Source organism: Solanum lycopersicum, chromosome 7, assembly GCF_036512215.1.
Source record: "Solanum lycopersicum chromosome 7, SLM_r2.1".
In the NCBI taxonomy this organism is placed as follows: Eukaryota; Viridiplantae; Streptophyta; class Magnoliopsida; order Solanales; family Solanaceae; genus Solanum; species Solanum lycopersicum.
In genome coordinates this window covers 9,826,475-9,842,767 of record NC_090806.1, presented here as the reverse complement: position 1 = coordinate 9,842,767, position 16,293 = coordinate 9,826,475, and the positions used below count along the sequence as shown (strand labels likewise).

At 35.4% G+C, this 16,293-nt stretch overlaps 1 protein-coding gene across 1 annotated transcript; it reads left to right on the top strand.

Moving 5' to 3' along the window:
* The first annotated feature begins 1,058 nt into the window (after positions 1-1,058).
* LOC101260834 (putative pectinesterase/pectinesterase inhibitor 45) lies at positions 1,059-3,805 on the top strand. Its single transcript, XM_004242852.5, has 3 exons — positions 1,059-2,338; positions 2,428-2,582; positions 2,857-3,805. Exons 1-3 carry the CDS (start codon positions 1,233-1,235, stop codon positions 3,552-3,554), a joined length of 1,959 nt encoding a protein of 652 aa, XP_004242900.1. The 5' UTR covers positions 1,059-1,232; the 3' UTR covers positions 3,555-3,805.
* Positions 3,806-16,293: the final 12,488 nt, after the last annotated feature.

Below are 16,293 nucleotides of genomic sequence, written 5' to 3'. Positions count from 1 at the left end.
ACTATTACAACTTGCGTTTCCTTCTCTATATATAGCCATATGGGTTGTTGAGCCAAGGTGACTTTGAGGTCTTTGGTTATCCCACAAAACTAAATTAGCCATTAGGTTTTAATATTTCTCCCTTGATCCCGTGGAGCTTGTAATTGGACATGCGTCTTATCCCTCTAGACTCCGGTAAAAGGGAGTTGGTGTGACTCGTGAGCTAAGGTGAAGACTAGGATTGTAGGGACATGTCCCATGCTCCGCGTAGCCTTGACCTTGAGGCCTTGATTTCATCGGATGCTTTGATCCATATGTTGGGCCGTTGGTCGGGAAATATCATCTCATAAGGTTCACTGATAGAAGATCTGAGCATGTCTTCGGATTAGATCTAAAGATTGTATGTTCTATCAAGCACCATGCATGGATATGTTTCTTAATACTATAGTAGGCTTGTAAGTTACTTCTAAGTTTTTCCATTTTAATCCACCCCGATGCCAATGTCAAAAATTTTTAATGCTTTGTTATTTTAAAAACTTTTTAAAATTTATTTTATAGGTATAAACTTATTTGGTGTTTAGTTTTTTCTTTTGTTGTTGTTTTAGTGTAATATTATAAGCATATTGATTGATTTGATAAGGTTCAATTCGATTAGTTCAACCAACATTGTCACCCCTAGAAAAATGTTGTTATCTAAGGTTTTCTTTGTATCATTATATTTTTGACATTTGATTCAAGTAATACAAACATGTAGATATATCAAAAAATTCTCTTCCACAAAGCAAAATAATATAAATATATATATTATATATATACTTATGTATGTAGTGCTTTAATTAGATAAATAAAATGATAGGCGTGAAAAGAAAAGCGGGAATTGAATGGAATGGAATTTTTTATGGAGTTTTGAATGGAAAGAAAAAACATGGATCACCCATTGTTTAGGAAGTTTTAACTGTCTGGACTCCAAATAACAAATCCTAAAATTTCTCTAATCCAGACTTCTTTTTTTTCCATTTCTTACAGTAATAATGGTTGTCAAATTTACACACTCAAGTAACTCTGACCAATTTGTCAAGTTCCACTAAATAAGAGGGAATAAACAGAGAAATAAATAAAACAAAAAAAAAAGAACAAATAAATAAACTAAGCACCAAATAAAGCATCATCTTGGTGTAACATCTCTGCCTTGGTTTGGGATCCAGGGCAGAGATCTTTTTAATCTCTGTCTCTATTCCGGACTCGAATCCAAAATGGCGTTTCAAGATTTTGATCAAATTTCAGAGCGGAGGAAGCTCGAGAGACAGCAAAAGATGAAGAAGAGGATAATGATTGGTGTTGTATTGCTACTCCTCATTCTCATTGCTGTTGCTGCTTCTGTTGTCTATTTTGTTGTGTTTAAAAACAAGAGCGGTGATTCCTCCTCCGCTAGTAAATCTAATAAGAACGCGTCAACGCCTCCTCCAAAAGAAACTGAAACACCGACTCCTAAGGCTGATGCATCACCTCCTCCACCTGAGGCTGCTGATACAGCACCACCTTCTGATGAAGGTGGTGCTGCTGCCCCTCCACCAAATGTGGACGGAGCTGCAGCACCGGCTGGGGATGCAGCACCTGCTGCACCATCACCCGAGGGTGGCAACGCAGCAGCAGCCCCAGCCCCCTCACCACAAGGTGAAGGAGCTATGGGAGCAATATGCGCGGGAACAGATTTCAGTCAAAGTTGTGGGGACATTCTATCAAAAGTTGTACAAGCAAATGCCTCTGGTGCTCAACCTACAGATCTTCTCAAGGCAACCGTATCTGCAGCTATCGATGAGATTGCTGCCGGTATTGTAGAACTAGACAAAATCAACAAGGATATCCCAGAGAAGGTCGTTGCTCATGACGATTGTATGGCCCTCCTTGGTTATGCCAAAAAAGACTTGAACGCTTCGATTTACTTGCTTGAAGGTGGCGTTAATGATGTCGCCACAACAACCGCTGAACTTAATAACAAGTTAAGTGCAGCTTTGACATTCCAAAGCATGTGTGTGGATGGATACCCTGAAGCAGACCAGTCCACGGTGCAAAGCGCCTTGAAGAAAACAGAGGAACACACCACCAATTCTCTTGTTGTTGCCTCCGGATTGTCGTCATCATCATCCTCTCAATCAAATAATAGTGCTAAAAGACGTCTTCTAACAACACGATTAGGTGTTCCTGCATGGATTAAACAAGGTGATAGAAGAATGTTGGATGAAGAAGAAGGCAAAGACATGAAGTCTTTTATAAACATGACAGTTGCAAAAGATGGTAGTGGTAATTTTAGTTCCATAAATGAAGCCTTAAAGGCAGTTCCACAAAGCTTTGAAGGAAGGTACAAATATTTACTCCATTTTTTTTACAAATGCAATTAATTAATAGTTGGATCTTCCAATTTTCTTATATATAATGATAACAATGCAGGTTCTTTATTTATATTAAAGAAGGAGTTTATGAAGAAAATGTAGTTGTGTCACAAGTCAATCTTACATTTGTTGGAGATGGATCCCAAAAGAGTATTATCTCCGGCAGCAAAAACATTGTGGATGACCTCACAACATACCAAACCGCAACAGTTGGTAAGTAATAATGAATAAAAGATGCAGGATACAAGGTGGTATAAGTAAACTCTGCATAACTAATGTATTACTAATATCTGCAAAACTCTAATCAGCTACCATACGACCCTTCAACCATGACCAATGAAATAATCTCTTCGGATCTTTGTTGACGCGGACAATATCATTTGGGGTTATTATATAACGTTTAATTGACGATATAAGAAAATAACCAATGTTACATTATATTGTAAAGTTAATTATATTCTTCTTATTTCCCCTATGTCTTGTGCAGCTATTTCAGGAGATGGATTTTTTGCATATAAGATGGGATTCCGTAACACAGCGGGTCCTGAAAAATTAGAAGCAGTGGCTCTACGAGTCCAAGCTGATCATGCAATATTTATGAATTGTCGTATGGAGGGTCACCAAAGTGTGATCTATGCTCAGGCCTATCGACAATTTTATCGTGGATGTTACATCACAGGCACAGTTGACATCATATCAGGAAACGCGGCTGCTGTGTTCCAAAACTGTCAAATTTACCTAAGGAAACCAATGAATGACCAAAAGAACGTCATTACCGCACAAGGAAGGTTGAGCAAGCGCCAAACTACAGGGACTGTCTTGCAAAGTTGTAGCATTTTCGCAGACGATACACTTGAACCTGAAAAATCAAAGTTCAAGAGTTACTTGGGTCGACCAATGAAGGAATACTCTAGGACGATTGTAATGGAAACGGACATTACTGACGTAATTGATCCAGAAGGATGGGAGGCTACAAACGGGGACTATGCATTAAGCACTCTGTATTTCGGGGAATATAGCAACAGAGGAGCTGGATCTGGAACGGGCTCCAGAGTTAAATGGGCTGGATATCAAGGCACAATAAGTAAGGATATCGCGTTGAATTACACAGTTGAATCCTTCTTACAAGGCCAAACTTGGTTGAAGGATCTCGATGTTCAAGTTCGTTTTAGCCTTTCCAGCTAATCATCTTCTTCGTCATCGTCATCATCTTCATCATGTCAAATTAATCTTTCTTCCTTTTAATTCCATGTCAAATTACGATCGTCTTCATCTTAGTTATCTCAATTTAGTCTGTTCTTAATCATGATCTTGTACAAGTAGTGAACATTCTACGAAAAAATTTTCTAAGACGTATTTACGTACGTATGTACGTATATTATAACAAAGAATCGATATATACTGAATAATTGTAATGAATACTATTCATTATCTAATTTTCACTTGTGCGCGGTAGATTCATATAAGGACTACAAATGAAGGCATTAGAGGAAGAAAATTATAAAAAAAAAAAAAGTGTTTAGTGCATTTGAAGGAATAATATAAATAGATCGTTTAATTTGTCTCGAATTTTCAATTATACACCTAAAATTTTGTGGGACACATATTAAGAAATTTTATCTTTTATGTGGCTTTTGTGTGATGATATGTAGAATCACATTTGTGTATTTTTATTGAATGCCTATTATTTTTTGCAGTATATTTATTTTAATTTTTCTAAATGCTATCACTAAGGGTGTACATAGGTTGGTTGGTTTTGTATTATAAAAAAAAGTCAAATCAATTATATCTGTTTATTAGTTTACTAGTTCTCGACACGTGAGTCCCACGACTATATATATATATATATATATATATATATATATATTATATTATATTAAAATCATTATTATTATTTTTCCCTAACATCACTATTATGTATTTATTTAAATTACTTTCATTAAAACAAAAACATACTTTGTATAAACTATTCAAGTATTATCAAACTCACATATATTAATAGAAGTTTTTTTGTCAATTAAATAAGGGGTAATTGTATAGAATGACAAACTAATAATATAAAATAATTATACTAGCTAACGTTTGATTTATTTGTGTTCCATAACAAACTGTTTGTCAGTCCCTCTCTCCCTCATATTTTCGCTCTCTCGCTCGCTCTCTCGCTTTATATAATAGAATTGTATAAATTGTGTTTCTAATTGTATAAAGCGAGAGAAAATTATATATACACATGCAGATACATATATTTTTGTCCTATACATTTATAATTATACAAAAAAGTACTTCCCTGCCAGAGTCTCCTTTGCCTCTCTCTTTCTCGTTTTATACAAATTCAAATTGTATATAGTTTCTCTCTCTCTCATTTTATACAATTCGATTCAATTGTATAATCCCTACCCAAGTCTCTTTTGCCTTTCTCTCTTTCTCATTTTATACAAATTCAAATTGTATATTATCGTCATGTACACTTATAATTATACAATTCGTTTCAATTGTATATGTATAACGAATTTTTTATATATATATATATATATATGTATGTATGTATGTATGTATGTATGTATGTATGTATGTATGTTTGCTATGGAGCGCAATTATGCAAACTTTGTTATAGCATACAAATATGAATTTTACGTTTGTTATGTGTGAAAGTTGTCCATTAAATAACACTTAAAAGTATTATAACATACTCCTAAAAATGCGAAATAATATATAATTGCATAAACATATGGCTTGCATACCAAATCCATTTTGAACAACCATACCTTATTTCAAAAATGAAAAATGAAAAAAATTAATATCATAATCTAACATAAAAAAGATCTAAAGGAATATATAAGTCATCTCTTAAATTGTTAAGTTTAACGGTTGAACTATTTTGTAAGAAAGTTTTTCTTTTAATTTCAAAATGAAACTATTTGTTCTTCTCCCCATTTAGCTTCCTGACGACATATATGTATATCATAATCTAAGAAGAAGAAAAGAGAATAGTAAATGATAGAAAAGAAAATGATGTGATGACCTAAGAAGCAATTAACTGGTTTTTATAGTGATATTTGATTGTCTTTTTATCTACCAAATTTTTTTTAATGGGCCAAATTGAATCATGATAGATAAATTTATTTTAGTATCAAAATTTGAAGAGCTTCATACATTATTGTTTCATGATAGATAAATTTATCTTAATTTCAAAATCCAAAGAATCACGAAATTCGAAGAATTTCATACATTATTTTTTTCTACTCTAAATTAATTTAAACTAATTAATTATTATTATAATGTCATAATTAAAAAATTAAAGATAGTTGTTGGACTTCATATTCTACCATTATGTAATTAAATATTAGTATTTAAAAAATAAAATTAATTTATTTTAATTTAGTGGAGGGGCAAAATGGTAATCCAACTTTGAAGGTTGGAGATTCCCACTTATAATAATATATATGATGATGTATGATGTGATGATAAACCAAATCAAACCAATATAAATTATTTTTTTCGATTTCGATTCTTTCGATTTTATCGGTTTTTTAAAGAGTATTTAAGTTTTACAATAGGAGAAGCCAATATTCCTATATTGCAGATAATTTGTTGTCATACTCTTTCGTTTTGTCCAGCGTTGTCTGTAGATAATTTTTAGGCAGAAGCAGTTTGATCACTTTGGTTCTAAACTAGCGGACTTTCATACGACAGCGATATCAAAATTATCTAGAAAATTCAATGAAGCATACAATTTTTTGATGTGATATTTAACTTAGTACTTATAATGCATAACCCAATGAGGTCATAAAGAAATCACTTAACAACATTCAAGTTAGCATACAAATTCATCTAATTGATGCACTAGTTAGATCATAAATAATTAGAGGGAATTTACATAAGGGGACTAAACAAGATTGCTGAACATTTAGTAATACAAGAAAAATTACCGGGAATTAACATTCTTGAAAAAATGTCCCAGTTCAAATGATCTCAAAGATCAAACTTCAACATAAACTAAGACTTGAATAGTTATACAAGAAAATTTCCAGATTTCAGACCAACTTGATTGGTAATTAATTGTAAGTATTTTAGAAGGCAAAACTTGATTAAAGCACACCACATTAGGTCATAAGACCACGAAGATATTCAAAAGATAGATAAAACTAAACTATTGGAATAAAAATGTGGATACACTATACATTAAATGACAACTTTAAACAGTATCAAACTTGAATGCAACACATGAATCACATCGCAAACAAAATAGCACAGACTCAACAAACATCAGGTAGCAGATTCAAGAACAAAACTCAAAAGAGTAAACAAGAAATACCAACACCAGCTGCAAACCCACAAGCTTCAACTAGACTTAATCACAGAATCAAGCAGCAAATCCGGGAAAGGAAGCAACAAAGCAATAACGATTAAGAAAACGACTTAGAACTAAAGGAAACTACTAAGAAACAATACCCATCACATATAGACATCATAAACCCAACAGCAAACTAAAGCAAACAACCACAAATATGAGGATTTTATAACATACAACACATCGATATAGAAGAAGATACGAAGAGAAACGACACCTGACAACTGCTCAATAACCCACATCCAGACAATTGCTCGATGATCATTTCATTTCAATTTGATATCTACAAGTTTTGATTATCAAGATCCTCACATGATCAGCGATAGCAAATAGTTTATAAAAAAATAAGTCTATTTAACATTGAAAATTAAAAACATAACACTTCACATTATGCTAGTAAAATATCCTCTTAAAAAACCAACAAAAGAAGTGCAAAGCTACTCCAATAATTTTCATTCTTCAACCACGATGATGCAGCTGCATATTTTCTTCATCCAAACTATTTACTCTATTTCAAAAAGAATGACCTAGTTTATCTTGGAATGAAGTTTAAAAAAAAGATAATTTTTTAATCTTGTAGTTCTAAATTAACGTTATATCAAATGTATCAAAATTCCCCTTAATTGTGTAGTCTTAAACATGTCACACGGAAAGTTAAAGTGTTGCCAAAAAAGGAAAGAGGTCATTCTTTTTGAAATAAACTAAAAGGAAAGTAGAGTCATTCTTTTCTAAACAGAGGGAGTAATATATACTCAAAAGCTCCACCTAGATATACATTCTAAATAAAAGAAAATTATCAGCACGAGAACCACTAACTAGATGTAATGTTAGATAATAAAGAACTGTAAAACGTTATTTCACTTAAGGAAAAGAAAATACCTAAATATCAAAAGAATTGCGTAAAAAGCTAACTCATTAAACTAATCGATATGTTGAATGCCTTGAATCGGACCCGCTACAAACAGAAAGGACGGGGGCCCTTAATTTTCTGTCAATTCTGTATGTTGGGCCCAAGCCTGTTAGGGCGTAGTTTAGCACTATATATAGACGCTATGGCAAACCCTATTCTGTAATTCTGTTTTTGCCTCTCCATAATAAAACTGCTCCCTCTCTTCCCGTGGACGTAGCCAATTTATTGGTGAACCACGTAAATCTGTTGTCTTGTTTTTCGCGTTTATATTTTCTCGTATTATCTCAAATTCCGCACAACAAATTGGTATCAGAGCCTCTCGGTTAATCGGTGTTCTTGGAGAATTCGAGATGTCTGCTTTGAACGTGAAAATCGACAAATTCACAGGGAGGAACAGTTTCAGCTTATGGCAGATCAAGATGCGGGCTTTGTTGAAACAGCAAGGCTTCTGGGCGCCGTTGTCGAAAGACAAGAACGCCGTCGTTACTCCTGAGATGGCGATTCTGGAGGAAAAGGCGCACTCGACAATCATGCTGTGTCTCGCGGATGATGTCATCACGGAGGTCTCAGATGAAGAGACTGCTGCTGGTCTGTGGTTGAAGCTGGAGAGTTTGTACATGACAAAATCTCTAACCAACAAGCTGCTTCTGAAACAACGTCTATTCGGTTTACGAATGGCTGAAGGTACACAACTCAGGGAACACTTAGAGCAATTGAATACTTTGCTATTAGAATTGCGTAATATCGATGTGAAGATCGAGGATGAAGATGCTGCCCTGATTCTGTTAGTATCTCTCCCAATGTCGTTTGAGAATTTTGTTCAATCGTTCATTGTTGGGAAAGATACTGTGTCACTGGAAGAAGTCAGATCGGCCCTTCATAGCAGGGAATTACGGCATAAGGCTAACGGCACAAGTACGGACATACAGCCTTCTGGTCTGTTCACCAGTAGCGGAAAGGGAAGGAAAAACGGCGGAAAGAAAAATAAGCCGATGTCGAAGGGTGCAAAGCCGGATGATGTTTGTAATTACTGCAAGGAGAAGGGACATTGGAAATTTGATTGTCCGAAGAAGAAGAAGCAATCGGAAAAACAATCAGTGTCTGCTGCTGTTGCTGAAGAAGACACCAATTCTGAAGAAGATATTGCCCTAGTTGCGGATGAGCACACTCATCATTCAGATGTGTGGGTTCTTGATTCTGGGGCATCCTATCACATCTGTCCTAGGAGAGAGTGGTTCACGACTTATGAGCAGGTAGACGGAGGCAGCATCTCGATGGCCAACAGTTCTGTCTGCAAGGTGGTTGGGACAGGCTCGATCAAGATAAGGACACATGACGGTAGCTTCTGCACATTGAACGAGGTCAGGCACGTTCCATTGATGACGAAAAATCTGATATCTCTCAGTCTTTTGGACAACAAGGGATTCAGCTGGTCGGGAAAAGATGGAGTCTTGCGGGTCTGGAAGGGTTCAAATTTGATTCTGAAAGGTGTCATGCGTGGTACTTTGTATTTTCTACAAGGTTCCACGGTTACAGGTTCAGCCCATGTTGCATCGTCAGAATTTCACCAGAAGGATATGACTAAGTTATGGCACATAAGACTTGGTCATATGGGTGAAAGAGGGATGCAAATTCTGTCAAAGGAGGATTTACTTGCTGGTCATAAGGTTAAGAGCCTAGAGTTTTGTGAACATTGTATTTTTGGAAAACTACATCGCAACAAGTTTCCAAAGGCCATTCATAGAACAAAAGGCACACTTGATTATATCAATTCTGATTGCTGGGGTCCATGCCGTGTTGAGTCTTTGGGAGGCTGCAGATTTTTTGTGTCCATTATTGATGACTACTCAAGGATGACTTGGGTGTACATGATGAAGCATAAAAGTGAAGCCTTCCAAAAGTTCAAGGAGTGGAAATTTTTGATGGAAAATCAAACAGGGAAGAAGATCAAGAGGTTGCGAACTGATAATGGGCTGGAATTCTGTTGGTCTGAATTTGATCAATTTTGTAAGGATGAAGGGATTGCTCGACATCGTACAGTCAGAAATACACCACAGCAGAACGGTGTAGCTGAGCGGATGAATCAAACACTTCTGGAGAGAGCAAGGTGCATGCTCTCTAATGCTGGGCTAGATAGAAGATTCTGGGCAGAAGCGGTTAGTACAGCTTGCTACTTGATTAACCGCGGACCACATACAGGCATACAGTGCAAGACACCTATGGAGATGTGGTCAGGAAAAGCTGCTGATTATTCAAATCTGAAAGTTTTTGGTTGTACGGCTTACTATCACGTCAGTGAAGGTAAGTTAGAACCAAGATCTAAAAAGGGAGTATTTGTGGGCTACGGAGATGGAGTGAAAGGTTTCAGAATCTGGTCTCCAGCAGAAAAGAGGGTTATTATGAGCAGGAACGTTGTCTTTGATGAAAGTTCTCTTCTTAGAACCATTGTGAAGCCTACAACTACGTCAGAAACTGGGAGTCTTGACAAACAGGTGGAGTTTCTAGTCATTCAGAACGAGAGAGATTTAAAGGAACCTGAAGAGGAGGATCAAGAGCCACAGACAGAAACTGATATTCCAGAATCTATGCCATCAGATATCCATCAGAGTATAGCTCAAGATCGGCCAAGGAGGGTTGGAGTTCGGCCACCTACGAGGTATGGTTTTGAGGACATGGTGGGTTATGCACTGCAGGTTGCTGAAGAGGTAGATACATCTGAGCCGTCTACTTACAAAGAAGCCATTTTAAGTTCTGATTCTGAAAAATGGTTTGCCGCTATGGGAGATGAGATGGAGTCCCTACACAAGAATCAGACATGGGATCTGGTCATACAGCCTTCGGGGAGAAAGATTATTACTTGCAAATGGGTTTTCAAGAAGAAGGAAGGGATATCACCAGCAGAAGGAGTCAAGTATAAAGCCAGGGTTGTTGCCAGAGGTTTCAACCAAAGAGAGGGAGTGGACTACAATGAGATCTTCTCACCAGTGGTCAGACATACTTCCATCCGAGTGTTACTAGCGATAGTTGCACATCAGAATCTGGAGCTTGAACAACTTGATGTGAAGACAGCGTTTCTACATGGAGAGTTGGAGGAAGAGATATACATGACTCAGCCGGATGGTTTCCAAGTTCCAGGGAAGGAAAATCACGTCTGCAAGTTGAAGAAGTCCTTATATGGACTTAAGCAGTCTCCAAGGCAGTGGTATAAAAGGTTTGACAGCTATATGGTGAAGTTGGGATATACTCGGAGCTCATATGATTGTTGTGTCTACTACAATAGGCTCAATGATGATTCATTCATCTATCTGGTGCTTTATGTAGATGATATGTTGATAGCTGCAAAGAAGAAGTATGACATTCAGAAGCTGAAGGGTTTACTTAGTGCTGAGTTTGAGATGAAGGATCTGGGAGCCGCTCGAAAGATTTTAGGGATGGAGATCATTAGAGACAGAGAGAGAAGGAAACTTTTCTTGTCACAGAGAAGCTACATTCAGAAGGTCTTGGCGAGGTTTGGCATGTCTTCATCTAAGCCCATTGATACCCCCAGTGCTGCCAATATCCATCTCACTGCCATGTTCGCTCCACAGTCAGAAGAAGAGAAGGAGTATATGTCACGAGTCCCTTATGCCAGTGCCTTAGGAAGTTTGATGTATGCTATGGTCTGTACAAGGCCAGATTTAGCACATGCAGTCAGTGTAGTGAGCAGATTCATGGGACAACCAGGGAGAGAACATTGGCAGGCTGTGAAGAGAATTTTCCGGTACCTTAGAGGTACATCTGACGTTGGTCTCATTTATGGAGGTGATACTCAGTGCTTAGTTACTGGCTATTCTGATTCAGACTATGCTGGAGATGTTGACACAAGAAGTCGATGACTGGCTATGTGTTTACCCTTGGAGGATCTGTCGTCAGTTGGAAGGCAACTTTGCAACCTACAATGACTTTGTCTACTACGGAAGCGGAGTACATGGCCTTGACAGAGGCTGCAAAAGAAGGGATTTGGTTGAAATGGCTGGTTAGTGATCTTGGTCTGCATCATGATCAGGCTACGGTGTATTGTGACAGTTTGAGCGCAATTTGTCTAGCCAAGGATCAAGTCCATCATGAGAGAACCAAGCATATTGACGTAAGGTATCATTTTCTGAGAAGTGAGAAGAGAATCAAGGTGAAGAAAGTAGGAACTGCTGATAATCCTGCTGATATGTTCACAAAGCCGGTTCCACAGAGCAAGTTTCAACACTGTTTGGACTTGCTCAACATCAGAAGCTGTTAATTGCCCTGCGGGGCAACTCTGAGGAAGAGGGGGAGGCCTGGCACTATCATAGTGCGTCTGAAGAATCTGTTCGGAGAATTCAAGTCAAGGTGGAGATTTGTTGAATGCCTTGAATCGGACCCGCTACAAACAGAAAGGACGGGGGCCCTTAATTTTCTGTCAATTCTGTATGTTGGGCCCAAGCCTGTTAGGGCGTAGTTTAGCACTATATATAGACGCTATGGCAAACCCTATTCTGTAATTCTGTTTTTGCCTCTCCATAATAAAACTGCTCCCTCTCTTCCCGTGGACGTAGCCAATTTATTGGTGAACCACGTAAATCTGTTGTCTTGTTTTTCGCGTTTATATTTTCTCGTATTATCTCAAATTCCGCACAACACGATACTCAAAGGAGCACCTGGAAAAGAATTATTAGCACATAAATGAGTAATTAGATATTGAATCACTTTTCAACTCAACTTTGTTAGTTAGCAACTAGCATAAAGTTATTTTCAAAGTAGAAAATTAATAGCAAAAAGGGAGAATTAAGAATTAAATTAGTAAATTACCTTTTTCAACTTCTTCAATTTTTTGAACTTCCTCCAAATAATCTTGAACCTTCCATTCTTTAGAAGGTGACCGTATTCATGATTGAGTGCAAATAAGATCTTCTACTGTCTTTGGTGATAAAGAACTCCGATATGAATCAAGAATACGATCACTTGTACTCAAAGTTGATTCAGATGCAACAGTGGAAACGGAAATAGAAAGAACATCCCTTGCCATTTTTGAAATAGTTGGATATCTATTCGATGAAGCTTTCCACCAAGTCAAGAAATTAAAATCGTTTGGCTTCTGTACATTATCCATCAAATATTGATCAAGCTCATATTTTTTCAATTTTTTCATCATCTTCTAAATGTTTCTCCCATTCATAATGCAATATATCATCAACTTCACCCATCATGTTAGTCTCACCTCCAATGTTATCTGTAAAAGTTCCAGTCGAAGAATGATTACAGTGATTATACAAACATTTCAAGACGCCTTTAGCATTATCTGCCTTTAATTTTCCCAGTAAGGAGCCATATGCTATGCCAAGAATAAAATTGACATATCGCATCTTATACCTAGAATCCAACACAATAGCAATAAACAACAACATGTTCTAATTTTCAGGTTTCTCAATATTCTTCCAGTATTTATCAAACTTAACCTTCGTGATCCAACCATATCAATCGAAATTAGATCTTCACTATAAGAGTACTTCAGTATGGAACTTCGAACATTAAAAAACTCAAGGAAGAATAGATTAGAAGTAACATATAAGCTCCCTAAAAATTTTAAAATATAATGATAGAAGATTTTAAGAAACTTTATAAAACCTTTCACAAGTTGTCAATCATTTGTAGTTGGATGTCCTTTCAATTGACTTCGAAGACAATACTTTCAATAGTTACGATCATCCATGTAAATTATTGCAAAGTCCTTTTCAAAATTTACAACAGTTTCTAACATCGTAATGTAGAATTCCACCTAGTTTCAATATCAAGACTTAAGAGACCACGAGTGTCTAGCTTAGTCTTCTCAACGTATGACTTGAACGAGGCAAACCTAGAAGCAGAAGACTTTCAGTGCATTCCTTATGCAAGAAATTGGCTCAGTTTGTTTGTCTAATCCTTCTTTTACAATTATGTTCAAAATATGAGCATTAATACCAAACCAAATAAAGAATGATCGGTTTTTCTTTTTCAACGCCAAATCAATCAAACCAAACCATGAGTCGGTTTTTTTTTCTCAATTTGACTTGGTTTATCGATTCGATTTGACTTTATGGTTTGGTCTGTACACCCCTAGCTATCACTATCTCAATAATTTTGTAATAGGAAAGTCTTTTGTATGCTGTTTGAACAAATCGCAACATTTTAAATTGCATTTTATGAGAATTGACGTAAAATAATATTGATATGTTGATAATCATCATATTGTATCATCATATCATAAAATTACTCACTTCATGAGTGAGAAGCCCCATGTTAAAAAGTTAAATTACGCAAATACTTTTAAAAGTTGATTGACCATTTTGTTTATTACCAAATTATTTAATTTCCTCGTATCAAACGGAAAAGGGTCAAAATTCTCCTTAAGCTTAAGAAAAATAAATCACTTATACCCATGGTTACATTTGTTAGGACCGAAAATAAGCAGGTGTAAACGCGGAAACTAGCAAAGCAAACCTCGAAAGACCACGAGTAAGAAGACAACGAGAAATATACCAAAAGACACAAAGATTTAACGTGGTTCGGTCAATCGACCTACGTCCACAAAGGAGATGAGCAATCCACTATAAATATGAGAGTACAAAATACAGAGGGAAACAACCTCAACCAATTCACTCGGAATACATGAGAGGTTCACAAATTCTCCCTCTAACCAAAACTCTCAAAGCCCTTAAAACTACATTGTGAATGCTCATTAAGTTAGAAGGAACATGCCTTTATTTATAGAGTCCTAAACCTTTTCCTACCAAAAAAAAGAATAGTCAATTCAAAACCTTTTCCTAAAAGGAAAACCTATTTATGGTAAGAAATCAGGGCAAATAAAACCCAACAACATTTTGGGATAAAAATGTCCTCATCGTTATCCTAAGAGACCACAAATATTTCCAACGGTTAAACAACACCAATGTGGCAAGCCACATGACACTAATCCTACCACCTAAACTTGCCAAATAAATTTTGATCCAATTAATAATCAAACCATATCCATTCTTAACTAGACCCGTCCGACTAAAATTAAGAGGGAAACATTATCTTTTTCACCTCATTTTCACTATTCAATGCAGCAGACCAACGATAAATTTTTTGAAGAACCCTCTATTTGAACCACTAAACATTACATGCACAGTCATCAACTTGATTTTTTTCACTTGAATTAGGAGTTTGTTTCTAAATTGAGACCCTTTGATTACAAAATTAGCCACTAATCTTCGAAAGTAATAGTTAACATGAGTATAAATTTAGTGGGTTGGGTCTAGCAAAAATGGGTTTGAGTTATTGATTGGGTCAAAATTTAATAGGTATTTTAGGTGGTGAAATTAGTGTCATGTGGCTTGTCATATTAGTACTGTTAATTCTTGACGGTATTTGTGATCCCTCAGATGTAACAACCGACATTCTTGGTTCAAAATATAATAGGGTATAAGCAGTCTATTTCGAATAGTTTAGGGACAATTTTAACCCTTTTCCGCTTATTAAATAATTGATTTGAATTACTTAATTAATAAAATAACATTTTCATCTTCTTATACTTAGTATCAACCTTTTGTTATGTTACCTTCACTTTATTTGCTCCTTTTTTTCTCAAATCGACCTCATTTGTTTTCATTATTAAGATAAAGAAGTCTCAATCTGAAAATGTATTTAAATTATTAAGATCTTGTCTCTAAATATAAACACTGAATTATTAAGATTGTTATATATATATAAAAATTTTATTAGTTTGTAAACACAATAAATATTACTTTAGCAAAATTTTAGAAGAACAACACCAGTCCTTGATAATCATTAAGATATATAATTATAAATTAATATATTGTAAGTTTAATAAAAATAAAATGGAGCTAAATGGAATTATATATAAATTAAAATAATAAAAATAATTGTTTGAAAACAATGTGGTCATCTTTTTTTTTTAATTTCAAAAACAAATATTTATGAAGTTGTTTTCGCACTTTTGTCAAATAAAAACTTTACAATTAATTTTATTATATTCTTGATAAACAAGTCCCAAGAACAAAAATTTAAAGTTTAAGAAAAATAATTTGGATAATTAATAAAGTTGGAGAATAAGAGAGGCTTGAATTTTTTTTGAAGAAAAAAAATATGAAGCACAATTTTTTTCGAAAATAAAAGTATCTTTTAAACGGTCTCAATGATAATAAGAGTCTATCACAAATCTGATTCATTCTGACACTTTCAAATCCATTAAGATATTTTTAAGTAAAAAGAAAATTAATAACGATCTAATGTCTGAATCATTCACATCCACACCTCCGTTAAGTGCAAACAAATGAGGCCAAGTATATCGTGTGGCCTTTCATTTTATTGTTTTTGTAAATTTATCTTACTCTATATATAAATTGAGAATATCTCTTAAGTAATGAGTTGATTTACAAAAGTATAATGATATTTCTCCTCATTCATTAATAATTTAGCTTATATTAAAAATTCTTGAAGTGCCTAAATACATTACACAATTAAAATAATAAAACGAAATGACGTTTGTTTCCAAAGAAGTTGTCACGCCTCGAGTGTACATCTTGGACGTGATTGATTAACGTCTCAAGTACACCTCATCCGATTCTAGAAGTAAACGATCGTTAATTAGTATAAAATCCAACGAAGAGTTA

Bases quoted from the DNA above. Each gene is read 5' to 3' on its own strand.
- LOC101260834 (XM_004242852.5), top strand. From the start codon at position 1,233: ATGGCGTTTCAAGATTTTGATCAAATTTCAGAGCGGAGGAAGCTCGAG. The intron at 2,339-2,427 runs GTACAAATATTT...ATAACAATGCAG, and splicing joins CCACAAAGCTTTGAAGGAAG to GTTCTTTATTTATATTAAAG. The intron at 2,583-2,856 runs GTAAGTAATAAT...TGTCTTGTGCAG, and splicing joins ATACCAAACCGCAACAGTTG to CTATTTCAGGAGATGGATTT.